The sequence below is a fragment of the Pelodiscus sinensis genome, chromosome 9, assembly GCF_049634645.1.
Source record: "Pelodiscus sinensis isolate JC-2024 chromosome 9, ASM4963464v1, whole genome shotgun sequence".
Taxonomy (NCBI): Eukaryota; Metazoa; Chordata; order Testudines; family Trionychidae; genus Pelodiscus; species Pelodiscus sinensis.
In genome coordinates, this window is record NC_134719.1 from 26008975 (window position 1) to 26035142 (window position 26168).

Below are 26168 nucleotides of genomic sequence, written 5' to 3' on the forward strand. Positions count from 1 at the left end.
CTTTTGAAAAAGCAGTTTGCATTACATGGTGCCTTTTTTTGAAAGAGCACTTTCGAAAAAAGGCATTCTTCCTTGTATAACGAAGTTTTCCATGGTTGAAAAAACTGCCGCGTTCTTTCGCTTTACTTTCAAAAGAACGCTGCAGCAGTCTAGACTCGGGGAGTTTTTTCGAAAAAACCCTGTAGGCTAGATAGACCCATACAGAGGGGTGGGTAACCAAGAAAAGCATTCTCAGAAACCAGCAAACCAACTGGGAAGCCACTCAAGTTAGCAAGGGAGTGAAATGCTAAGATAAGGAGTGGTGAGAGCAGAGGGGCCTAGGCACCTAACATGTGCCGCCTAGCCACCAGGCCAGAGATAGATCCTTCCTCCATATGGGATCCTCAGTCATGAACCCTCTCCTGGATTTGTGGCTGAGCTAGCTTAGTGTCTGTGCCCTAGCAGCTGAAACAGCCTGTCTTTCACTGTCTCCTGCTTGTGCTGGGTACTGCTGTCATACCTTACATTTCCCTGTGTCCCCTGCTGCCTGCTGTACTGACCATCCATCTGTTGGGAGGGCCCAGATTCTGGTCTTTAAGCTGTGGGGTCTTACTGGGTCTTGGCGTGCTCAGAGCATACCTGAAGGATTGTCCACTAACCTGGTTTTGGGGCAGTCCAGGCTTTGGGAGATTTGTGAATGCCAATTGGCAGAAAATTAGATGCTTAGGGGACTTAGGGACCTATGGGGTTAGATGGAATCTGAGTGCAGGCTGAGAAAATAGTAGAGCTTAATGGTGTGAGTCACAAACCAATTTAGGTACCTAACACCCTTTGGGTATGTCTACACTACTATCCTAGTTCGAACTAGGGTGGTTAATGTAGTCATTCGAAGTTGCAAATGAAGACCGGGATTTAAATATCCCAGGCTTCATTTGCATCTTGCCGGGTGCCACCATTTTTAAATCCCCGGTAGTTTGGACTCCATGCCCGCGGCTACACGTGGCACGGAGTACGTAGTTCGAATAGTAGGTAGTTCGAATGAGGCTTTCTAATTCGAACTACCGTTACTCCTCGTGGAACGAGGTGTAACGGTAGTTCGAATTAGTAAGCCTCATTCGAACTACCTACTCCGTGCCGTGTGTAGCTGTGGGCACGGAGTCCGAACTACCGGGGATTTAAAAATGGCAGCACCCAGCAAGATGCAAATGAATCCCGGGATATTTAAATCCCGGGCTTCATTTGCAACTTCGAATGACTACCTTAACCACCCTAGTTCGAACTAGGGTGGTAGTGTAGACATACCCTTTGTGACTCCTCCCTTAGGAGGATCCTAAAGAGGAGGAAAGGTGCCTAAATATCGTTGAGCGTGTGGGTCTCAAAGGCAAGTGAGCCAGTTCTTCAATGTGCAAGGAGTGGTGCAGGTAAGGGAGGTAACCGAAGCAAAGTTCTGTAAGGATTTTGGTCCAGGAGGGTTAGTTTGTCTGTTGGATTAGACTGCAAGGCTTCCTCACTCAACTGCATGGCTAACAATACTGCAGATTTTGCAAATTGCAGACTGTCATTGCAAAACACCTAAGGGGAGTGTGATGGATACCCAGCCTCCCACTCCATACTTTATGAAATTGACTTAAGGACACAAATATGCATAACTGGAAGAAGATGTGGGCAAAACATCTTGGCTGTGTCTAGACTGGCAAGTTTTTCCGCAAAATCATCTGCTTTTGCAGAAAAACTTGCCAGCTGTCTACACTGGCCGCTTGAATTTCCGGAAAAGCACTGATGATCTCATGTAAAATCATCAGTGCTTTTCCGGAAAAACTATGCTGCTCCCGTTCGGGCAAAAGTCTTCTTCCGAAAGACTTTTGTGCAAAAGGGCCAGTGTAGACAGCATAGTACTGTTTTCTGCAAAAAAGCCCCGATCGTGAAAAAGGCGATTGGGGTTTTTTTTGCGGAAAAGCGCGTCTAGATTGGCCACGGACGCTTTTCCGCAAAAAGTGCTTTTGCGGAAAAGCATCCTGCCAATCTAGATGCGCTTTTCCGAAAATGCTTTTAATGGAAAACTTTTCTGTTAAAAGCATTTTCAGAAAATCATATCAGTGTAGACGTAGCCCTCATGTAACCTATCAATCTTAATGTCATAATCTGTTGGATCAGTATATCTTCTTTTGGTGTGTGTGTATAGTCTAGTATGTAAAGTTAGAATGATGGAGGATGGACGGTTTATGGTTTTAAATGACGGTGTTTCCCTCAATGTCTGGGTGATCTCCTGTGAACAGCTTCCTTTGTCCTTTAAATCTAACCTTAAATCTAACAAGGAATGGGGGGCCATAGCGGGGCAAGCCCCAGAACGCTTTCTCAGTATGAGGAGCTGGGAAAAGGAAGGATGGGGCAGCCATAAGCTATGCTGTCTGGAGCATCAGCTGGGTCTTATTGTGGTTTTTTTGCTTCTCACTTTTATGCGGCCCCCGGCTGATAACTCTGTAGGTTAGTGGTCCCTGACCCAGAAAAGGTTCCCCACCTATGGTTGGTTTTAGGAAGTCATGTGATTCCCTTCCCCCCTCAACTGGTAGGAGTTGACCAGGTAATTTTTCATGGAAGGGGAGAATGTAAAAGATAATTCCCACCTGAAAGGAAGGCTATTTAAGTTTGTCTTTCACTGGCATGTCATTCCCAAGAGAATGAACCAGAGACCCCAGGGAAAAAGGATCTTCCCTGGCTTGGATGTTTAGCTGAAATAAGAACAGTTTTAGGGTAAATTTGTGCTGAGCTTTTAGCCCTGATCAACACCAGGGAGTTATTTCGAAACAACTCCCCTTATTTTGAAAAAACAAGCAGAGCGTCCACACTACCAAGCCCATTATTTTGAAAGCATTAATTTAAAATGCTTTAAAATAACTCTTGCTTTCCATGAGGAATAATGCTTATTTCAAAGTAGTTATTTTGAAATAAAAGTGTGAGTGCTCCACTGCTATTTTGAAATAACTACTCCCTAGAGTCATTCAGAGTAATTACTCCTCATTGCTTCGTGGGGCTCTAAATTGAGGCAGCGTGTCCACATTGAGGGACCCTGCCTCAGACTAATTTCAAGGCTTCCTGTATTGTGGACATGCTATTTTGGAATAGTTATTTTGGGAGTTATTATTTCAAAATGAGTTATCTCAAAATAATTTCCTAGTGTCAACATGCCCCTAGTGTTAGAACTACCTATGCCTTTTCTGTATTTTAAATTTGTAATTCAATTTTCTCTGCCTATTTTCACTTGCAACCATTTAAATCCTACTGTTTGTACTTAGTAAAATCACTTTTATTTACTATCAAGCCCAGTGTAAATAATTGTTATGTAAGGGAGCAATCAGTGTGTGTATAGCCTCCCTTCATTGTTAAAGGGGGCTTACATGAATAATTTATTTGGAGTTCTGATCTCATTTGGGGATTGGGTTCCTGGAAGCTAGGCCCAAAACAACATTCTCCTCAGGTCTGAGGAGATTCAGTTCTTTGGAGAGGGAGTGGGAGGGGCAGTAATCTCAGCTCTGTGCCTTGGTTGAGGGAGACCAGGAGATCTGGCCCTGCAGGACAGGGTGGTGAGAAACCCCAGAGACCAAGGCATTGAGTGTCGTGGCTTTGTCAGCACACCAGGAAGCACCCCCAAAGGGTCTTCTGTGATGGCTCCCTGTAACTGAAGGAGCCTGTGGGGCTATCACTTCTTAAGGAGATGATGTGACATACAGTGGGTTTCGACACTATTCCACTGGGAAGAGTAAAGCCTCTTAGAGGAAGAATCCGAGAAGAGTAGATGTGTGATGCCAACATGCAGAACTGAACCTCAGACCTCTGGAGGTTAGAGCATGAGCCGCTATAGCTTGGGCTAAAACCTACTGGTGCTCAGTTAACTCATTCTTTCCTTCTGTAGGTGATCTCAGAGCCTCTAGCTGGGACTGATATTATATACTGATACTGATAACAGCAACAAATACTAAAATTTGGGGGAAACCCCACTGAAAATGTTGTTTTTTAAGATTTCTTATTGCCAATATTCACACTTGTTTCAAAGCCTGTAACTATGATGTCACCTATAGGTTTATGTAATAAATGTTTTCCTTTAGAAATTTTATCCCACTAACCTTATATCAGAAATGTAACTCTATCATCAAAGGACTGAGAAGGTTACACTCTGGTCTCTACTGCAGCGGAGAGATAAGCTGCAATACAATCAGAGGAAATACAGAAACACCGACAGGCTACAGTTAGGACCCCACTGTTCAAACACAGATGTGTTTTTTGCCCCCAAAAGCTTACAATTTAATTAAAGGCAAGACACAGCATGGAGATGGGAGAACAAGGAATAATAATATTGGAAGGCTACCTGGGCCAATTGGAGGCAGGGATAGTTTCTACCTTTGGGTTTGTTTTCCCTCAGTTCCATTTGAGAGCACCACTGTATCCCAGAACAGTCTGCAGAGGTCTTGTGTTGTCACAGTGTTTCTGCCTACCCTTAATCCCAACTTGGTTCCATAGCAACACTGCTCTTATGGGGCCAACCTGCCATGGACATGAAGCAGCATAAGCTTTGGTGTGGAATCTCAGGAGTGACAATGCATGGAGACTTCATGCTCCCTACTTCTGCCCCCTCCATCAACTGAGCTTCCCTTGTCCCAATCCCACTCCACATATGGGCAAGGATCTATGGAGTTTTGGAACCAGGGTGGACAATAAATTCCATAAAAACAATGTAGACCTCCCACAAGGTTGAAATTAAACAGCAATGAAAACAATTTTAATTGAATCATGGTTAGGGAGGAAAGTGAAAGGATTATGTATTCTGAAAGCTACAGGGCCAGCTACTCAGCTGTTGTGAATTGATTTAATTCTATTGAAATCACCAGCAAAGAATCTAGCCCCTCTCTCCCCCCAGCCTACATGAAGAACTGTTTACAATCATACACCAAAGGAAAGATTTTTCCAAGTGCCTAGAACATCATGAGAGTCAGAATAAGTCTACAAAATTCCAAAGGCTTTGGCAGCCAAACATTTTAACAGAGATTGACTGTAACTTTTAAGAGTTTAATGAATGGCTTCTACTTAGGAACTGGTGTAAGGTTTGAATGGCTTTATGCATAGTGTCTGTATTAGGGGCCTTCCATGCTTAGCTGCTGTCTGGTTGAAACAGCATTCAAAATTGACATTCATTGTGTCTTGGTCAGTCAAGCAGGAGAATGTGCAGTGGTAAATGAATGAAGTTAAAATAGGTTAAAAAATAGGTTTAAGATAATGTAAATATTGTACTCCTGTCTCTCTGTGAATAAAATTGCTGCTTCTTACACCCCAGCTAGAAATAATGAAGGATATCGGGACAAATGAATGCCCATTGCAAATTACAGTTAAATGAAGAGTTGGAAGAAGTAGACAAAATTCATTTTAGGTATATTTCAGATGTTAGTAGGTACCCACAAAATAACCTTCCCATGTTGATTCCAGGAAAGCCTTATGTGATGTTTTTGAACAGCTTTGGGTTTTCTAGTAAACTATTATTCCAGCCCTGTAGTATTGTAATCAGTATATTGTATTGTAACCAGCAATATTGGGAAGGAGAGTGGCACAGAGAATGTCTTTAACCACCAGAGACAATGGAAATGGTGTTTACAAAGCTCGGTACTATAATGCACTTTTACAGCGAGAGTATTTTCGAGGTTGAAATAAACTGGGCAGTAATTTACTTAAATCTTTCTGGAATAATTTTAAATGTGGAGGATTTAAACTGTTGTTAATAATCAAAAGAGTCAGTAGATGGCATGAGAGGCTTGAAAATTCAATGTAAAAAAATGAAGGCAACTACTAAGTGGTCCCTTCTTCAGCATTGTGCCTTGTCTCCTGTTTCACCACCAAACCCTCCACTCTGTGGATTCCCTGGTCTCTTATTCATTAGTTGCACTTAGTAACACATAGCACATTTGTTTTTTTAAATTTACTTAATAACCACTTACTCAAACATTGAGTGAAATCCTTGCACTATTAAGGCAAGTGGGAGTTTTGTCAGTGACTACAATGGAGCTGTAATTTCACTCATTATTTTGTAAAGATTGTATATGAAATGTAGGCATTTACTTTCCAGCAGCAACCTGATCTTAGCTATTTCTTCCTTTCCTGCCATCCTGGACCCCTTTTTTCTGTCTGCAGTACAATATTATATTTTCCCCAAATGACACCTGTTGTCCTTTCAAACTAATGAATCAACAGGAACCTAATAGAAGTGTCCAATTGGACCAAATTGTTTATCACCTTGTGGGGGAGGTCTGTGTTGTCAGGCCCCCCTGTGCTCCCCAGAGGGCCTGGCAGCACAGGACTTAAAGAAAGCCGATGGGTCCAGCTAGCCCCGCCTCACTTTTCCTTGTGTCAGGGAGTCAGCTCCTCTCTTTTCACCTGCTTACTCTGCACACTAGCCACCAGTCTACACAGGCGCCAGGGATCTGGTCACATGCCTTTGTTCACGAATGAAAGGACTCTGTTTAGATCAACCTTTTTCCTCTTTCATTTTCATTTAAGATAATTCCTTAATTTCTATCATCATGGACTGAATTGTGTAACATATACAAGAGTAAATATTGATATCTAGTATTATTAATATTGATATCTAGTAGATCAGTAGGTAGGTATTGATATCCTCAGACAAAGAAAATGAAGGTGAGAAGCCATTTCCTGTGTCAGTGTTAGTGCCATAATTAGAACTCAGGACTTCACATACTTTCAGTCCTAAAACACTCTTCCAGCCCTCCTTCCATTCAATAAGTGAAAATTAAAATAAAGCATCCAGGGGTCTAGGTGAACCCTGAAATGTCAATGGTATACTCATTACAGTTACTGCACCCTCCCCCCCCAACCAGCAAACTGAGATTCAGACTTCAAAAATTGCTAAATGTGTTGTAACAGATTCAAAAGAGAAGGAGCTAAGTACAAGGTTACAGCTTTTACGTTTACTGTTTGTTCATTGTGGGTAAAGGGAATAGAACAAAAGTCAGTCTATGATGAATAAAGCAGCAGAAAAGGCAGATGAACAAAGAAATTCACCAAGAAGCCGTTAAAAGAACTGTGTGAACAACAAGAACTGTCAGCTGCTTAGAAGGAATTGGAGCTGATGGACTTCCTGCACTTACATGCCAGGAGGTGCAATGGGGGTTTCTGAGCCAAACTGAAGTCTAGAGAAATCTCTTTTTTTCCTATAGGGCTGCGTTTCTCAAACTGTGCGTCCCGACCCCCCAGGGAGGTCACAAGCAACTTAGAGGGAGATCATGAGCAACTTGGGGGGGGGGGGGGTTGCAGTATTACAAAGTTTGAGAACCCCTGCTATAGGGCATAGATGAAGCAGATGGTTGGAACTGAGGTAGCAGTGATGGTGAGAGGACCAGACCTGTGGAGGCTGGAATGGAAAGGCTGCTTCTGAAGGAGAGATAGACAAAGCCTCCCCAATTCTGCCCACCCCATAGGTCAGTTATACCTTTCCCCCCATTCCTCTGCCCTAGTGGCCCAAAGACTGGAAACACTTTGTCCTGGCGCCACAGCCCCAACACCACAATGGGGAATGAGAGCTCCTCCAGTCTAAGGGCTGTTGTGGAGTGTCCAGGTGTTCAGGCTTTCTCACCATCCCTATGCATCTGTGGCAGGGAGGATGAGCGTCAGGTTCTGTGGCTTCTCCTGCCCTGCCTGCCTACCTCTTCTGGGCACTGCCTGCAGACACTGCTGCTGGGGTTCCCCTGCTGCCCCAAGCTGGATGGAGCGAGCACTCCATTTTTCTAGGGCCCCAGAGGGGTGGGACCTTAGGAGGAAGAGACAGTGAGAGGGCAAGGCTTCAGAAGTAGTGGTGGGGTTGGGGAAAGGGAGATGGAGCAGAGGTGGGGCCTCAAGGGTGGTGGGGTTGGGTTTTGGACATTGGTGGCCCCCACTTCTAGGGAGCTACTGGTGCTCCCGGGGAAGAAGTGATTCTTACTTCATGGCCAATATGCCAGTATCATACTCAGGGGAGTCTATGATAATCAGGGTGAAGGTGTGCCAAGGAGAGAAAAGAAGGTTACTTCCCACTGCAAAGTAAGATGGTCAACCAGTTGATCCCATGAATGCCTGTAATGCACAAAACTGAATAGCTAGTTTGAGATATGATTATGATTACGACTGTGTGTACATACTGCAAATTCCAACTGACATCTTTAGCCTCTCAAAACAACATGGTGAAACAATTGGTCAGGGGAAAGGCTGCCTTCAAGTACCAAGCCTTTGTCCAGCCCAGGAGAAACGAGGACTCATCAATGCTTACGAGACTTGTTTGAGACTGAAATGACAACCCCGGTCTTCAAAACCTAAGAAAGGTGAGCATTGTCTCCTCTTTGAAAACCTATAGTGACTGAAGAACACCCCTTCCCCCACAAATCATTTTCAAATGGAAGAGTTTCCATCAAGAAACTGAGGGACAGGCTGGAAGCTGTCCATGAAACACTGACACATGGGGAGGGAGGTGAGGGGGGGGGGGAGTGTTGCTGGGAAGCAGTTTAAAGGCAACTTGTATTAAAAAAGGGATTTTATTTAATGTGGAATTTAAAGCCTGAGGTTATGGCTCTGTTTATTTGCTGGGTAACTCTCATATGTTTGCTCTCTGCCTCTTACTGTTTCATCTTTGAAGCTGTGGTTTTCCTGTTAAATAAACCTTTTGTTTATTTTTAACCGTAGGCAGGTCTCTGTGGTGCAAACTATATGTAGTATGTGCACTAACGAAAACTGATACATTGGGATGGCGGGAGGGAGAGGGATGGCGGGCTGAATTCACAGCTTTGGAGGTGCTGAACCAGAGGGGCAAAGTTAGCATTTCTGGTACTTAGGAACTTAGGAGGGGCAGATTTGGGGAGACTTTGGAAGGGCTATTAAGCCACCTGGCAAGGAGTAACCAGGTCGCTGGACTCCAGGATGAGACTTCGTGCTTGTGAGCAACTTAGGGATCTGGCCTATAGCAGCACAGTCACTCCCAGGCTGCAGGGCAGGAAGTGCCAGAGCTCCTTACTAGGGCTGCCAGTTTTGGTTGGACGTATTCCTGGAGGTTTCACCATATGACATAATCTTTAATTAAAGCTTAATCCTTAATTCCTGGAGACTTCAGGACAATGCTGGAGGGTTAGCAGCAATATCCCTTACTGGTTTGGGTACTCCCCAAAACATAAGGGGCTTTACCTGAAAGGTCATTTGCCTAGCTTGCAACATAATAGGGATGTTTATTATTGTTTAAAATGTTAACCTGTTAAATGCTATGTTTAATACCCCCCCCATCCGCACCTGTGGCATGACATGGGTGGAGGGCTGCTCCAGTCTGGCCTGGCCTGCAGTGTTGCTGGCTGCTCTGGACAGGCTGGGCCTACCCCACCACACTACAGGCATGAACTGCTGGGGCTGGGCTAGTCCCACTGCGCCATGGGCACTCCAACTGAGGATATGTCTATACTACAGAGTTTTTTCAGAAAAACAGCCGTTTTTCTGAAAAAACTTCAATTATACCCACAATTGCATTCTTTCAAAAGAAAATCGGAAGCACAGAGGGGTTTTTCCAGCATTGGTAATCATCTTTCTATGAGGAAGAAGCCTTTTTCCGAAAGAGCTCTTTCGGAAAAAGGTGTGTGGACAGGGAAGAGGGAGTTCTTTCGGAAGAAGAGGTAAGAAGGAAAAGCACAGGTGCCCTGTTGGCCAGTCCATCCACAGTAATCACAGTTTAAATGTGAGATATCATCCATTCAGTGTGGATGCCATCTTTCGAAAAAGCAGATCACTTTTTTGATGCGTTTTGGCAACGTGGATGCTCTCTTTCGGAAGAAGTTTTTTCGGAAGATTTCTTCTGAAAGAAGCCTGCAGTCTAGGCATAGCCTGAGCCAGGCCAGGTCCACTGCACTGCACTGTGGGTGGGGAGCTGTTCCACCTCAGCTAGGCCTCTGATTACCCAGTTATCTATAATCATCACCCAGTAAGGGTGAATCTTAGCAGGTAACTGGTTAACTGATTAACCCTTTACATGCCTACAACAAAACCAAAGTAAAAACAAAGTAATTCATATCAGTTGAGAAGCACTAATGAAGAAAAGTACATTACATACAAATCTTGACTGTTTAATATATATATTTTAATTCTCAGGAGATAATTGTACTGTTAAAATTGCTTGATAACATAGGGCAGGTCTAAAGTCCAAATGAGCTTTAAAGCTGAACTTCAGCCATCCTCTGAAATAGGTCTGAAATATTTCTGAGGTTTATTGCCCTTTTGCCACTTACAAATCGAATATTGTGCTTAATTCCTTTCCTACAATTGCTCCTTCCTCCCTTCCATCCTGGAGTTTTACTAGCTTTCATTATATTTGGATTTCACAGCGGCAGCATCAGTGGCTTCTTTCTGTCTTTTAAAGATATTCTGCTATCCCGGTATGGGGGCACTAATGAATGAGCACCATCACCTCCTGAGCAACAGACAAAAATGAAAGCGGTTCCTTAAAAATGGCAATAATCTGAGATGTGCCTACCCTCTGTCTTGAATGGAACAGAGGGATGCAGGTGTGTACTGGTTTTACTCGCTATGGCTTCCCCATGTGGTCGAAAGTGTATTCTGAGCAAAGCCTGGCTTGAGAAAGTATGAACGGCTGCCCTTCTGTGCACTTCCATAGCATCTGCTCCATCATCAACTTGTGCACACATACCTCCCAGATATCACCTTTCCTTTCATCAGGCACTTGATTGCAGTGGAGCATGCTAGCTTGTCTCTAATTAGAATATGCCTGCCTGTACTGATTGTGCCCAACTACACATATAATACAGTCCACTGCTTCCAATGGCATGGAAATAAAACAGCTACAGCATGGCAGCTGCAACGCTGAGCCACAAGAATGTAAAATGATTATATATGGAGTCTGTAGTGTTTCAAAAGCCTTTCACGGTAGGCTGAGCTAACTTCTATCTTCAGCTCCTTGGGGGCAACTCCTGCTCAAGATGGTGGGACTCATGTGAATGCAGAGCTAGGTTAAAAGGAAGTTAAAATTAGCAGCATGGTCTTCCTTCCTGTTTCTGAGCTTCAAACTCACTGCCACCTCATCATTAGCAGCCTCACCTTAGGTCAGGTGTTTGGCCAGCAGTTTATAGTAGGGCTGAACATGAAATACTCTAGGCTTCACCCTCTCCAATTTTCCTCCTGAGGCCATCAGTGGGGAATGGGGGGAATGAGCATTTATCATTTCAGCTTAGTGGGCCTAATTTAGTTAATTTTATTTAAGAGGGTGCTATACACAGGAAAATGCATTTTTACTGTTTTCCCTTTGCTGCTCTTATATATCTGAGGCTGCCACCCCTGAGACAGGGACGTGACACTCTCTGAATTTGCCATGATTTATGGCATTAATGTGTTGTCATTATGTAATGCACTGGCTTAATATATGTGATTGTGTTTTGTCTCCTGAGGGTGATTCCAATGACTATAGTAAGCTTATGTTTTTCTTATGTTTTACTTTACTAAGAAGGAGGTTTCTTTTAGCTTACATGTAAGGAGCTTTTATGTATTTTTGATGCTGCAGGTCCCACCTTGATCAATACTAATTACAATGGTATCTATATGTAGAGAGCATGGGCTATTAAAAAAAGAGTTAATTTGTATTTGGTTTTAGTTTTCTATAATATCAACTTTTGAGCATTAAAGCACCTGTTAACATTTCTGTTCACTATCTTCGGGTTTTTTGGACTGGTGTGGTGGAGGAAAATTTTCCTTTCATAAACATGTGGCTTATGGGCCCAGTAGCGAGTTCATTAAAGCCAGGCACAGGCTGCCACAAATGGCAGAGGGAAATGGCCCAGGCACAGTGGAGGAGCTGATGGTATCTCAGCCATTTTAATGGGAGGAGGAGTGCAAAAGTCTTCATCGACCCTTCTGCAGTGTAATTCTACTGAGGAACTAGAAAGTAACATGGATTTGAATTGAGGAAAAGATTTTAAAGGAAGGAAAGGGAGCTGTATTCCAAATACAAATGTAGCAGAAGAACTGATGTTTTTGTTCCTAGACTGAATGCAGTTTCTGGGAAAACTGAGGGTATGTCTACACTACAAAGTTAGTTCGAACTAACAGACGTTAGTTCGAACTAACTTTCCTAGGCGCTACACTAGCGCTCCGTTAGTTCAAACTTAATTCGAACTAATGGAGCGCTTAGTTCGAACTAGGTAAACCTCATTTTACGAGGACTAACGCCTAGTTCGAACGAAGGGCTGTGTAGCCCTTTAGTTCGAACTAGTGGGAGGCTAGCCCTCCCCAGGTTCCCCCTGGTGGCCTCTCTGGGCACAACCAGGAAAACTCTTCTCCTCTCCCCCAGCCCCGGGCCCTTAAAGGGGTAGACTCTGGCCAGACGGCACTAGAGTCAGCCAGCCCTGCCAGGAGTCTCTGCCCCGAACCAGTGGCCCCACCATGACCCAGGCGGCCAGTGCGAGTGACACGTCCCCTGCCCAGTCCCCCAGCACCCAGGGCCCAGCCAGGGGCCGAAGATGGCGCGCGGCCTCCTGGACTAGTGCGGAGGTCATGGACCTCATTGAGGTTTGGGGGCAGGCCCCCAACGTCCATGATCTCCGCACTAGGAGGAGGAATGCGGCCGTCTATGGGCGCATAGCAGCCGCCATGGCCAGCAGGGGACACAGGCGCACCCAGGAGCAGGTGCGCATTAAAATTAAAAAGCTGCGCCAGGCGTACGCCAGGGCCACAAGAGGCGGCGCCGCTGCAGGGGCTGCCACCTGCCCCTACTTCACTGCCCTCCACCAACTATTGGGGGGCAGGGCGGTCCGTGCCAGCCCGGGGGACATCGAGCCGGGACCAGAGGGCCCTGACCTGGGCACACCAGAAGGGTCACCGCCAGCAGTGTCGTCCAGGGAGACCGTACCAGGTAAGTAGTTTGAATTAAGTAGTTCGGGGGGGAGGTGGGAGGGAGACCAGGGACCGCGCGCGTGGGCCATGCCTTCCACGGATCACGCAGACACCTGGGCACGTGCGAGCACGTGCCATGCCACCCTTGGGCAGGTGGCTCCAGCTGCGTGACACCCAGGGGCCATTGCCCAATAGGCACATGCTTGTGCAAAGAGACGTGACATGCTCCCGACCCCGGGGCAGGACCCAGCAGGATGATTTCCCTTCACATGTCCCCTCTACACGGAGGCAGGGGACATCTCCCCTTCCCCCCCGCCGCCCCGGCCACACTATACATGGCACAGGGACATGGGTGCGGTCTTGGGGCAGCTCCCAGTCCCGGGGAGAGCCAGACATCCTGACCATGGCCTCTGTACAAGCACAGCGGCTGTGACGGTGCAGGACATGGTCACCCTCACGTTGCGGAGTTGGGGAGGGGGCTGGGCATCATCCTCTGCGTCCCCAGGGAGAACTGACCACTTCTCTTCTTTCTCTACAGCTGCACCAGCTGCTCGTGCAGGGCGCACCACCCCGCCCGGGACATGCTCCCGCACCTGCGGCCTGCTCCGGACCGCCAGCACGGAGCAGGAATACTGGGACCAGCACCTTGGGGCCCTGCAAGCCGTGCACCGCACACTACGGTCGTGGATGCGGGAAGACCTGCAGGTCCGCCACGAGCTGCTGTCTGAGCTCCGAGGGCTGAGCACCAACCTGCAGCTCCTGCTGCAGAGCATGGTGCCCCGTGCTGATCCTGCACCAGCTGTCCCCCCAACTGCTGTCCCTCCTCCCACTCCTGCTCCCCCTCCCACCTCTCCCTCCTCAACCCCCACAACCTCTTCCTCAATGTCCACACCCCCCACCTCAACCTCCGCACCCTCCACCCCATCCCCCCCGGGGACGCCGAGGCCCCCTCCCTCGCCGTACTGGGAGGCGGTCGGCCCGGCGAGACCCCTACCCCTGATCCTTCAGTTTCCCCACCCCCTCCTTTCCCTTGCTTCCCCCTTTCAGATCCCTCCTCCCAGTTTTCCCCCTTCCCTCTCCCAGCCTCTCTCTTCCCCTCTCCCACCTCCTTTTCCCAGTTTCCCCGAGTTTTGTTAAATAAACAGAGTTTCTATTTTTGAACACACGTGTCCTTTATTTTGTACATCAATAAGAAGGGGGGCTAGGGAAGGGTAAGTGGAAGGAGGTGAGGAGGAATGGGGCACAAGCCCCCGATGGGGAGGACTGGGCTGGCTCTGCGGGCTTCTGGGGGTGGAAGCTCTCCTGCAGCCCCCCGATTGCCCCCTCTCCCCAGATGGCAGCCTGCGGCAAGTGCAGCCGGTCTGATGGCCGAGTGCTGTGATGTGCCCAGTGTGGGTACTTCGGGCACTCCAAGCCAGGACTGGTTTGTAAGTGGGGAACCCCTGAGAACTGTCTGTCCGGGGTGGGGGTCGGGACCCTTTATGCGCAGCCCTCGGCTAGCCTGAGACAGCATCTCCACGCTCTAAGTCCTCCTCTGATGCCCTGCCGGCACTGCTTCCGGCCATCCTTAAGCCCTGTTCAGAGTCCACTCAATGTGGACTTGCTAGTTCGAATTAGCAAAACGCTAATTCGAACTAGTTTTTAGTTCTAGACGCGTTAGTTCGAATTAGCTTAGTTCGAATTAACTAATTCGAACTAAGTTAGTTCGAACTAGCGCTGTAGTGTAGACATACCCTGAGATATTGGAGATCCATGTTAAATAGTTGTCTGAAGAAATTCTTTGGTTACCAGTATCCACATGCCAGATAGAATCTGGTCCTTACTGCTGGACTTTATTTTAGATACATAACGTGTGGATATTTTTGTCATTTGTAACATGTTTTTCTGTATTTTGTACTTGGGGCTTTACTAATTGTTTCCTAAAGTTTTTATAAGCATGAATGTACAATAGAAAATGATCAGCCAAAAAAGTTCCCTTTTTACTCTTGCAGCCTATGAACTAACATCCCCTCCATTTACATTTAAATCAAAACAGAGACTGTATCACACACACTGGCTCTCTGGAAAGCTACCATGGGGAGCCCAGCATTACAAGTTATTCCTTTGTACTGGATACTAAGACTAATGCTCTTGCTGAGAGTGAAATACTTTTCTCCAGAATCATTTTGAAGCTCAGGCTTTTCCTTTTTACTACAAAACATAAATGAAAGCAATTGTGTCCCATGTTTTTAGTATGCTAAATAATGAAATCCTTTATACAATGGAACGTTAGAGGTAGTCATAATCATGTTTTCCTCTCATCACCCAGTGAATGTAATTTTAAGAGAGGACCAGTGTAATTATATTCCAGATAAAAGGAACCACAATATCATATGTGGCTTGATTGCTTTGTTGATAAGACAAGAAAGAAAGGAGACCTGAATAGTTATGCAATAAGCAACATATTTATTATGCGTCATGTATTGTACATAATGCATTTGACTTTGCACATAATGCATTAGGCTTACCTATTTTTAAAGCATATATTTTTAATATTTTACTGCAGCTATTGCTTTCCTTTGGTCCAGCTATTCATTCATTTGTGTGAGCATGTCTATAGCACATCGTTAAAGCATTAGCTTGATCTACAATCATCAGTGCAGGAACAGTCAACATCAGCATCCACAGATTCCACAATGTCCTCGATGGCGTGTTTCCTGTCACTGCTCTTGTGCCATTCAGACAGGCTCACAGCAGAATCTGTCAGAAGAGGGAAGCCACATTAACTAATATCAAGCAAATGAACATTTGAAAATATTTCTAGTCAATATTACTTTGATGGCTGCCAACTCTTTCACCAGAGAAAGAATATGTTCCCCATCTGCCTCTGCCATGGACATCCGACTGACCTACAGATTCAGAGCAGGAGTTTCATCCATGGTATAATTACTATCATACTTCCCTCCAACAAAATGAATTGCACTTCCTGATGCACAAAGATAGAAAGCATGAGCTTGTAGAAGTGCTGGATGTGGATGCCTTTAATAAGGGCACTCTATAGAAAAACACATCAGCTATCTCTTTTCATGTTGTCTCTGCGTACAGGGCTGGCCTTACCATGAGGCAAACTAAGGCGGCTGCCTCAGGTGCCAGACTGCGGGCGAGGAGGGGGGGAGGGGGAGAGGGGGGCGTGCCACTAGGACCCAGAGTATAGAAAATTGTGTCTGCTGCTGGTGCATATGTATTCTCTCTGCTCTAGATGCACGGAGGTGGTGAAGTGCTGTGCTGGAGGAGGGAGGACACAAGAGACATAACTGGCAGGCAGGAGAAAAGGTGAGAGGGAATAACAGAAAGCAGCACGGAGCTGCAGAGAGAGAGAGGAGGAGCCTCTTATGTACCTCTTTAGCACCCCCAGGAGCCTGGACTGATTAACACCAGCTTCTCAGGGAGCTTCCTGTTTCCTGCTGCTTCCCTGAACCCATTTGAGGAGAACAGGCAGTCAACTGAAGTAGTAGGAGCCAGGTAGGTCCTTAAGACGCTGATACCTTCCCTTATTCAGGACCTGCTACCAGCCCATTTATTTGACCCCTTCAATTGAGTGTTGAAAGCCACTATAGCTGGCACAGAACAGCAGTCATGAGTGAAAGAAGAAAACGCCCTTCTGGGGCAGCATTCAGAAAAAGAAAGAAAGCAAAGGAAGCTTTTCTATCTAAGCAGGAAGGAGCTTTCCTGAGATACATAGACACAAATGTTCACGGTGAGCCTTCTGGCCCCAGTGAGGATTTGAGTGGTGAGGAGATGCCTGATCTTCCAGTTAATCAGAGTGCAGGTGACCTGGCAGCTACTGCAGCAGCCATATCTCCATCTCAAATGGATGTAACCATGCACATCCCTGAAGAAAAGTGTACATCAGAGGAGAGTATGGTGGAAGCACAAGGAACAGCTGCTGCTGAGTTTAGTTTCTTAAGTTTAGATGATCCAGGACTGTGGACCCACTTGAGCAGTAGCCTGAGGGACTTTCTTGTACTGCATGGAACACAGCAAATGAAAAACTTCATGTTCCCCAAAGACAACGAAAATAGAAGTTTCCATCCAACACATTACTGGCACGAAATCCCCAATGGTGACAAAGCAGAGAGATCATGGCTTGTGTACTCAAAAACCCAGAATGATGCATACTGTTTTTGTTGCAAACTCTTTCAGTCTAATGTTCCAGCCATATTGGGTTCTATAGGAACAAAGGACTGGAAAAATCTGGCTAGAAATCTGGCATGCCATGAGAAGGCAGCAAATTACCAGAGAGCATTCCATAGGTGGAAAGAACTTGAGATGAGACTAAGGTTAAAGGCCACTATAGATGATCAGCATCAAGAAAAGATTGCATCAGAGTCTCTTTACTGGCAAAATGTTCTGGAAAGGCTCATTGCCATTGTGAGAATGCTTGCTACCTAAAACCTAGCACTCTACGCTGAAGTTAAGAAAAACACATCTATGCTCCACAATGACATAGGAGAGGATGGTCGGCCTGGCAACCACCTCAATAGAGCATGAGCTGGCCCAGACTGTGGACCTTCAGCAAGAAGTTCAAATCTTTGCAACCAAGAAGGCACGGAAAGCACCACTTTGATTATTCAAACAGATAAAAATGCCAGTGTTTACTATGCAGACAAGAAAAGTTACATTTGCTGTTCGGGCATTTGAAAGTTAAGTGTTACTTAAAATTTTTGAACAAGGCATTTTAAGTTGTTAGTTCTCTTTTATTGGGGTAGGTAGCAGAGCAGTACCATGAGAGGAGTAGAACAGGAAGAAGGCAAAATTGAGACATTTCAAAGTTTTGACCCAAGCAAGAGGACATGGGGGCATCATTTGAGCTCCCCCCCTCAGGTGCCAAAATGTAGTGGGCCGGCCATGTCTATGTACGAGGCGTGGAGGGAGTGGGTGGGCATTTCATCTCTCTATTTGTCTATATTCATTCTGAGGGATAAGCCCTTTAGAGAATTTTCAGAGGTTCATAACCTTCTATTAAAGTTTTCCATATATTCTCAAAACCAACAGAGCAACATCAGATTCAGAATTAACCTTACCAGGTTGCTTTATCAATAGCAGCTAAATATGTCATAAACCCCTACTCCTGAAATAATCTAAATGAAATAATAATATTCATCCTCCCAATAAACATTCTGAGCTGGTTGGAGGCCTAACATTATATATGGAAGAATATTAGAACCTCCATTTAGATTGATTGTCTAACTAGCATGTGCCAAGCTTTAATGATTTTATCTGTAGTTGTTTTGTCAGACATATGGGCAATAGATTTACAACATGCTATATTATACCAAGAGAAAATCCAGAACTGTTTATATGAGTTTTGGCTGCATCAGTCATCTATACTAAATGAATGAAATGTTAATGAACTAATTTGGTGGAATTACACCTTTCTGATCAACTTGACACGTTAGTTTTATGCAATAAACTATAAAACATGTTATGCCAGCATGATGCTTGAGCAGTTTGTTATTAATGATTTAATATTTGAAAACTGGAAATGAGAAACCCTGAAGAGTCTGATCTTGACAGACATTTGCTTTTGTTTAGCTTTTTCCTCCTGCTACCTCTTGTAAATGTTTGCATACCAAGGGCCCAGTCCTGCATCTCTTAGCCATCTAAGTAACTCTTATTTGTGCAAATGGTCTCAGTGGTATCAGTGCCTATCTACCTGAGTAACTATGATGCAAGTGCATCAGGGTTTGTAGGATTGCCAGATAGGCACCCATGCCACAAGCATAAACCAATGCATGTTTTTAAAGCTTGGGGAGTGAGTGCAAGAAGAGGGACTGAAGGATTTGCCTGCAGAGTTCTAGAGCATGAGGAGGAATTTCCTCCCTCAGTTCTGTACAGCAGTAATTACTCTGATATTATGCTCACCCCATGTGTGGGGGCTTCCTCCCATTGCTATCAGTGATGTGGGCTCCTCTTTTAGGAGGAACAAAGTATCAGGGCTAATATCCCTGTGTACATCTGAGGGTACATCTAGACTGCTTTCCTCTTCTGAAAGAGGAAATGCAAATGAAGTGCAGATTAGCATATTCTCACACCTCATTTACATATAATCTTCTAACCCTTTTTGCGGAAGAGGATTTTTTTCCAAAAAACACAGTCTAGATGCGGCTTGTTCACGAAAAAAACCCTTTTTCGAAAGAACCTGTAAACCTCATTTTTTGAGGAATATGGATTATTTCAATAAAGGGTTTTTTTCGTGAACAAGCCATGTCCAGACAGCATTTTTTGGCGTAAAAACCTCTTCCACAAAAAGGGTTGGAAGAGGATATGCAAATGAAGTGTGAGAATATGCTAATCAGTGCTTCATTTGCATTTCCTCTTTCAGAAGAGGAAAGCAGTCTAGATGTACCCTGAGAGAAGAATTTTGTGCTCATATACTAGTGTTCATTTTATGAATCTGGGAGAAAGGATTGTGTTTCTAGCTCTGCTTCTGTTGCTACTTATCTAGTCCGCCTACCAAAACAGAAAAGTACATCTCTTAAAGAGTTCCATTGTAATGCTGTTGATTCCCAGCCTGAGGAGAAGCATTTCTGTTACTGAAGAACACCAGTGCCATCCCCTGCCTTCTTCCTCCTCAGGAAAATAAACAACAGCAAACCCTTGACAAAAGAGGGCTCCTGTGTCTCAGGTTCAGTAGATGAACAAGAGAAGCCTGCAGTTGCTGTACAAACCATAGTAACTGTGTTGACTGATTTGTCTGATTTTCTTCTTTTATTTTGTGTGAGAATGAGACAAGATTGTTATAGTCTAGTAACTGAAATCAGTGTGTGGCTTACAATGATGACACTTCACAGATATGGAACATGGACAGACACACACATGAAAATCTGCCAGACATGGACATGACAAGATTTTAGAGCTAGTATGGTGCTGAGGGTGCCTTTTCTTTGTTTAAAAGAATTCACCTAGCCACATAACATAGTGCTGTCAGTATTAATAATCTGTGTTATTCTTCTTTCTTGGTTATCTAGTTGCCAACAGAAGTGATATACCTAATATTTCCGTGAACTGCTTTGGCACACTGAGAATTCTAATAATATGAGCAAAGCATGATGATCTTCTGGAACATGTTTTCATCACTCAGGGTACGTCTACACGGCAACATTATTTCAAAATAACTAGTGCTATTTCGAAATAACTTAGTCCGCATCTATACAGCAGGCAGTTATTTTGAAATAATGTCAAAATAATGTCAAGCTGGAGGACTTCTTACTCTGACTCCTGTAACTTTCAAGCTGTGTCTACACTGCACCCCTTTTCCGGAAAAGGGATGCAGATTAGACAAGTTGGAATTGCAAATGAAGCGGGGGATTTAAATATCCCCCGCTTCATTTGTATAAACATGGCTGCCGCTTTTTTCCGGCTCGGGGCTTTGCTGGAGAAAAGCGCCAGTCTAGACGGGATCTTTCGGAAAATAAAGCCTTTTCCAAAAGACCCCTTATTCCTGATTTTAAGAGGAATAAGGGATCTTTCGGAAAAGGCTTTATTTTCCAAAAGATCCCGTCTAGATTGGCGCTTTTCTCAGGCAAAGCCCCGAGCTGGAAAAAAGCGGCAGCCATGTTTATACAAATGAAGCGGGGGATATTTAAATCCCCCGCTTCATTTGCAATTCCGACTTGTCTAATCTGCATCCCTTTTCCGGAAAAGGGGTGAAGTGTAGACACAGCCTCTCAGATAACATTAGGTTCTTCTTCTGGGGTAAATTGAGTTCTATGGAGCTATGCCAGTTTGCACCAGTTGTGGAGCTGACCCAGAAAGTTGATATGCAAAACAGAAGTGTAGTAGCAAGTACCAAAGCAGAGTTAACTTCTATGGTACAGGAGGGTTGTGCGATCAGTTCCAGTACATTTAAGGATTTGGAAGTAATGCACCAGAAAATAAACTATGAGCCATGAGGCCTGATTCTCCTCTCACTCACACTTGTGCAAATTCAGAGTATCTACTTTGTAGTCAATGGTTGTACTTGTATCAAGCTGATATAAGTGAAAACAGAATCAGGTCCAGTCTTTTAAAAAATCAAATGTGTATGAGAGGTAAATGCCTTCAAAAGCTGTTTTCTGAATAATCTCAAGAACACGTTAACAATATGATTTTTGCTGAGGCATTGCACTAGGGCAGAGCATAACAACCTAATCACACTGCAGTCATGTCATACTACGTGACTGACTTTCAGTTGCTGTGCTCACTTTGGTCTACATGAAACAGCAGATTGGAACGGGACAGAAAGGACTTTTTGTTGCTTATCACAAGTCAATTAAACATCATGAATACACAATACATTTTTATTGGCACTGCTGCTCCTTTTACCACCCCTAAGATTTTTTTCAGGCAAATACCACATGCCAAATAATCCGCACTGGCGCTCAGTTGCCCATTATTATAATTGCTATGTCAAATGGGCATATATGAATGGGTTTAGGAAGTAACAGCTCTGAAAGCCATGTGGGCTAGTAGCAGTCTCTGTGGTGATATGCTATGTCTTGGCTAACTGATCTGACAGAGCTCTTCTGATATGTGACAAAAAGTAAAACAAAGCAAAAAAATCATACCTCTTGGGAAACAGCGGAAGCCAACCTTAACGGAGGTTTTTTCAGTTGAAGTACAGCCTTTCATACACTGCAATACTGGATCAACAGAGTAACATGTAGTTTCCTTTCCATCAATAACAGGATTTCTCTTCAGCTTCACATAGCTGCGTTGTAGTTTACACCCTAAGAGGCAAAAGAAAAGGTAGTTAACCTCAAGGAATATGAAGCTCTAATTTTTCCTTACAATAAGAAGAGTCCATATTTTCTCCTCAGCTTTTAAGTACAACTCCCCAGTGACCCATTTTCACAGCAGTAAGGGTGGCAAGATCAGGACCATAGTTAGTGGGGAAAATTGATTTTTGAAAGAGGAGTTGTGTTTAAAAACTGATGGCACAATATGGCACAAATGAAATTCTGTAGTTCACTTTTTGAGAAATAGCATCTCTTCGGTCTGAAATCTTTTAAGAATAGATACTGTAAGTACAATGACTACTGAATTGCATTAGGAAAAATGTCAGTTGTTTGCGAATGGATAAGTAATGGCAGTGGTTGCATAATGATATCAAGGCCAATTTTTGTATTGGATAATTTTTAAAATTCTGCAATCATCAACAATAAAAGGATTATTAACATTCACAGGATCCCATGTGCCATCTTGTTTCCCGAACATGTTTATGGGTATGATCCAGCTACCGCTGAAATCAAGGGAAAAAGCCCATCTGACTCTACTAGGACTCCTTATAGAACCAAAGTCAATGAAAAATACTGCATTGTAGGGAGCAGGTCAGCATAATAGGAAATACATTATGAATATTTCCCAGCCAACATCCCCTGCTCACTCCCTATTCAGATCCTCTGATTGTGTAAAATGGAATTGAAGCCAATGTTCTAACAATCTCTGTTCTGTTAAACATACATAGCTTATTTGATTAAATTAAATCTACATATAATGAGCTGATTGAGTGCCCGCTCCTGCTCTTAAGCAAATCAGTGGTGAAACTCCCACTCAACTCAGCAGGTTGCAAGACTAGGTCTGATTTTACCAGTCATGGAGTGAGGAACCACTTATTATGAGTAAATGTGGCAGAATCAAGCCTTTAACAGTAAATTGCATGTGAGAAACAGGTCTTCACTGAAATACGAATGTGATCCAGATTCATTGGGATAGTTTTAAATAATGATTAGCTATATAAAAAGAAAAGGAATGAAAACATTTTATTTACACATAAATGTTTCTTTTTGTATTATTAGGGGAAAAATAAAATAAAAATAACATTTTCTCTATGTAGAAATTGTTTTCATATCTACTGACCTCCAGAGCAAGTTTCTTCTACCAACACCCATGAATGGACAAAAGCTGAGCAGCTGTGTGCCAGCCTATGATTGGGCATGAGCAGTTCATTTTCCTTTTGTCCATCATTATTTCCACAAACACCACAGGTTCTTCCTCTCATCCATGAAACAACAGTAACCTGTAGAGGTAAGAGAACTTTGCTGTCATTGCTACTATGTTGGCCTATTACAATGTCAAAGTGTAAAAGAGAAGAACACTAGTAATATAACAGATTCAGAAGTACCTTAAGTGTTGAGCCATCAAAAGTCACATTCTCCAGACCATGTTCTGGAGCTTCTAAGACAACTGTTGTTTCATTTCTATATATTTTAATGTGTTCTGTAAAAAAGATATGACTATTTACAGGTGGTTCCTCTAATTTTGAAATAGGAAAGAAAATACCTAATCCCAGGGCTTAATGCATGTAATGATCCATTTACAAAAACTATTTACTATTTACATCTGAATACATTGTTTGTGGACAGATGAGGGCAGAAATTAGAACTTGTTCTTTTTCTTTGCAAAATACTTCTTGTGATCTATATAGCTGTCATTGATTTTCTGTCCAGTAAAAAGTGCTAGCCTGATTTATACCAGCTGAAGATCTGGTCTTAAATATCTGGCATCTATGATAGTCATTGTCATAGCATTGCACCTACATCTAAGCAAGCATCAACATATTGAAGCCGTTTTGAATGCAGAATGCTTCACATTTCAATGAGCAAATTAATTCCTATGCATGACTGTGGCAAGCATACAATACATATCAGTACCATAATGGCCCTGATTCACTTATATTAGTGAAAATTAAAGAGTATACCAGTGGAAGTCACGTATGTCAAACCAAAATAAGTCACAGAATTATGAAGCTCACAATTTTTCTTAGTGTTGATATACAGTTATTTTTTTTACATCTAGCAGTCCTCATTACACTAGTAAAATATTTTGGTAATATTTGGATAATACTTAGTCCTGCCAGGAGTTCAGGGGCTAGACTAGATGATCTTTCGAGGACACTTTCAATTCTAAAATTCTATGATTCTATGTTCCTGTAAATGTTTAATTTCTAAATAATTCCTAGAAAGGTGAAAGACACACTGTACCTTTTTTATTTTGATACAGATTGCTGTGTTTTAACACTGGTTCTTCATTGCATGTCACGAGGATAGAGGAAGATGGAGAAAGATGGAATCTGACCCGTCTTGAAAAAAGAAAACAAATATGTTGAACTGTGGGAACATTGATGTAAATGACCAACATAGAAACAGCCACAACTTCAGCATCCAGATTTTGAATGTGCCCCCTGAAGTTCATCACTAGTTGAGTTTAGGGCTCTGGTTCAATACTTCCCTAGGAATGAGAAGCCCAACAAATAACCGTGTGGGAAATAAGGTGACGTAAGTATTACCTCAGAAACTGAAGAGGGAAGCTGGAGGGCAGAAGAGGATTACTAGATTTATAATTTTAAAAATACCCATCTTTTTTTGCAATGCAACAAACTTGAAACTAACTTCCTAAAATTCTATATGGAGACTTAAGCCTTAAGAACAATTGCACTTACGATGAGGTAATGTTAATGTACACATCTCTTGAGGAAGAGCGGGGACTGTGTTTTCTTGTTGTGACAATGAATTTAGGGTGAGCTGTACAGTCTTGAGCCACTATGAGGTTGCAATCTTTATTGAATGAACATCTGTACTTCACTTTATCAAATGTTTTGAAGTTTTCTTCTTTCACTTCACATGTGGCTGAAAAACAACAATAGAAATAAATGACAGATGCAACTTTACTATGGAGATTTTGAAAGCTGCCCAAGAGGTCTGAATAGCCAATTCCCATTAAAGTCAATGGAAATTGAACATCCAAATCTGCTTGGTAGCTTTTAAAATCTCATCTTAAGTATACATACTTAAAGAAAGACTTTTAATACTGCAGTCATCTGAAGAAAGCTCATGATATCATCAACATGTTTTGTTAGTCTTTAAGGTGCTGCTAGACTATTCATTGTGTTTTAAGTTTTTCATACTTAAAAGAAAGACATGGCAGCAACATAAAATACTGCTAGGCATGCATTGCTCTTTTTGATAAGCAGCTAAAAACAAATCATCTCATGATAGTCTCATTTTAAAGACTCTATTACTACCAAATTCCTGGGAGACAAAAAGCTGAACTCATGACCAAAAATTTGCCTCTGTTTGTAATAAGTATTCATTAGAAACAGACAGACCCAGTTCTATTCAAAACCATGAAATCCCACTTCTGAGGAAAATAAATAGGGTTGGTAAACTGGTGTCCCTGTCCTATATCCACCATGTCATCCCTTTTGTGATGGGGATAACAGATTCATGGAAGGGACAGAGGACAGCACTTACAGTGCTTCTAGCCTCTTGGGATCTCTGTAGAAAACCCATGAAATCCTCACCATGTATACAAATCTGAGCCACATGTGCCCACCTTCCTACAACTGCTGAGAAGGCATCGCCTATGGGTGGGGTAACAGTCAGGGTTGCCAAGTTTCCCCAGAAGACCATGCTCAAAGCTTACAGGAGACAGAGTCACTAGAGGGGCCACGTGTTTACTGCAAATAACCATTTCTTATCTATCAGGGTCTAGACCAATACTGAAGTAAAATTTACATTGATCTTCTCTAAATATCAGTGACATTATTTCTGGAAGGAAATTCCAAGCAGATACTTCTTGAGTCTGAGGAGCTGGAGCTGGGCTCACAGGCAAAGTCAATGGAACTGGGAGACCCTCATAATAAAAGGTTGCCTGAAAAAAAACAATGAAAATTCTTTAGGATATGTTTGGTCAATCATACAGGCAAAAAGACACCTTCCCACCCCCGTGTTAAACAATTCCCTAAAAATGTATTTCAGTAACAGGAGTCATTACAGTTCTCTCAGGATACTGTAGGCACTCAAACCTAGCATGTGTATTTTTATGAGACTGTTATTTTTGATAATCACTTGGACATTTTCTTGAGAGATGATCTTTAAATGCTCATTTAAATACTAGGGAATTAAGATGCACAGTTGATGTTTATGGCATTTACTGAGTATCTGAAAATGAAAAACCAAACTAAATAAACCACCACACTAATTAGGTCCCTGTCTCTTATCCTGTCCCATTGCAACTAGGCAAAGCAGGCTAAAAAGACATATTAGCTGACAGTTTTACAGAATGAAAGTTGGCTTGATGTTATTTTGGTTGAGCTCATATACTAGAGTGAAAGACACATTAAATATACCTAGCTAAACAGATGCGTCATTATCACATATGAAAGACCCCTGGAAAATTAAAGTAGAAGGGTAGGTTAAGGACACACTTCCCTTATGAAAATCCAAACTGCTGTAAATTTAAACCAGACCTATTTGGGGATA

General features: G+C 43.3%; 1 protein-coding gene across 1 annotated transcript in view; it reads right to left on the reverse strand.

Annotated features, from left to right (window-relative positions):
• Window positions 1–15307: 15307 nt before the first annotated feature.
• The window catches only part of LOC102459916 (vitellogenin-1-like), a 49998-nt gene continuing 39137 nt past the window's right edge, over window positions 15308–26168 (reverse strand). The window contains exons 29-35 of the mRNA XM_075936328.1: window positions 25422–25557; window positions 24347–24533; window positions 23889–23986; window positions 23030–23124; window positions 22765–22924; window positions 21474–21635; window positions 15308–15624 (exon numbers count right to left, since the gene is read on the reverse strand). Of these exons, the coding sequence (XP_075792443.1) occupies window positions 15500–15624; window positions 21474–21635; window positions 22765–22924; window positions 23030–23124; window positions 23889–23986; window positions 24347–24533; window positions 25422–25557 (963 nt within the window). The 3' untranslated portion in view covers window positions 15308–15499. The remainder of the gene's footprint in view (window positions 15625–21473; window positions 21636–22764; window positions 22925–23029; window positions 23125–23888; window positions 23987–24346; window positions 24534–25421; window positions 25558–26168) is intronic.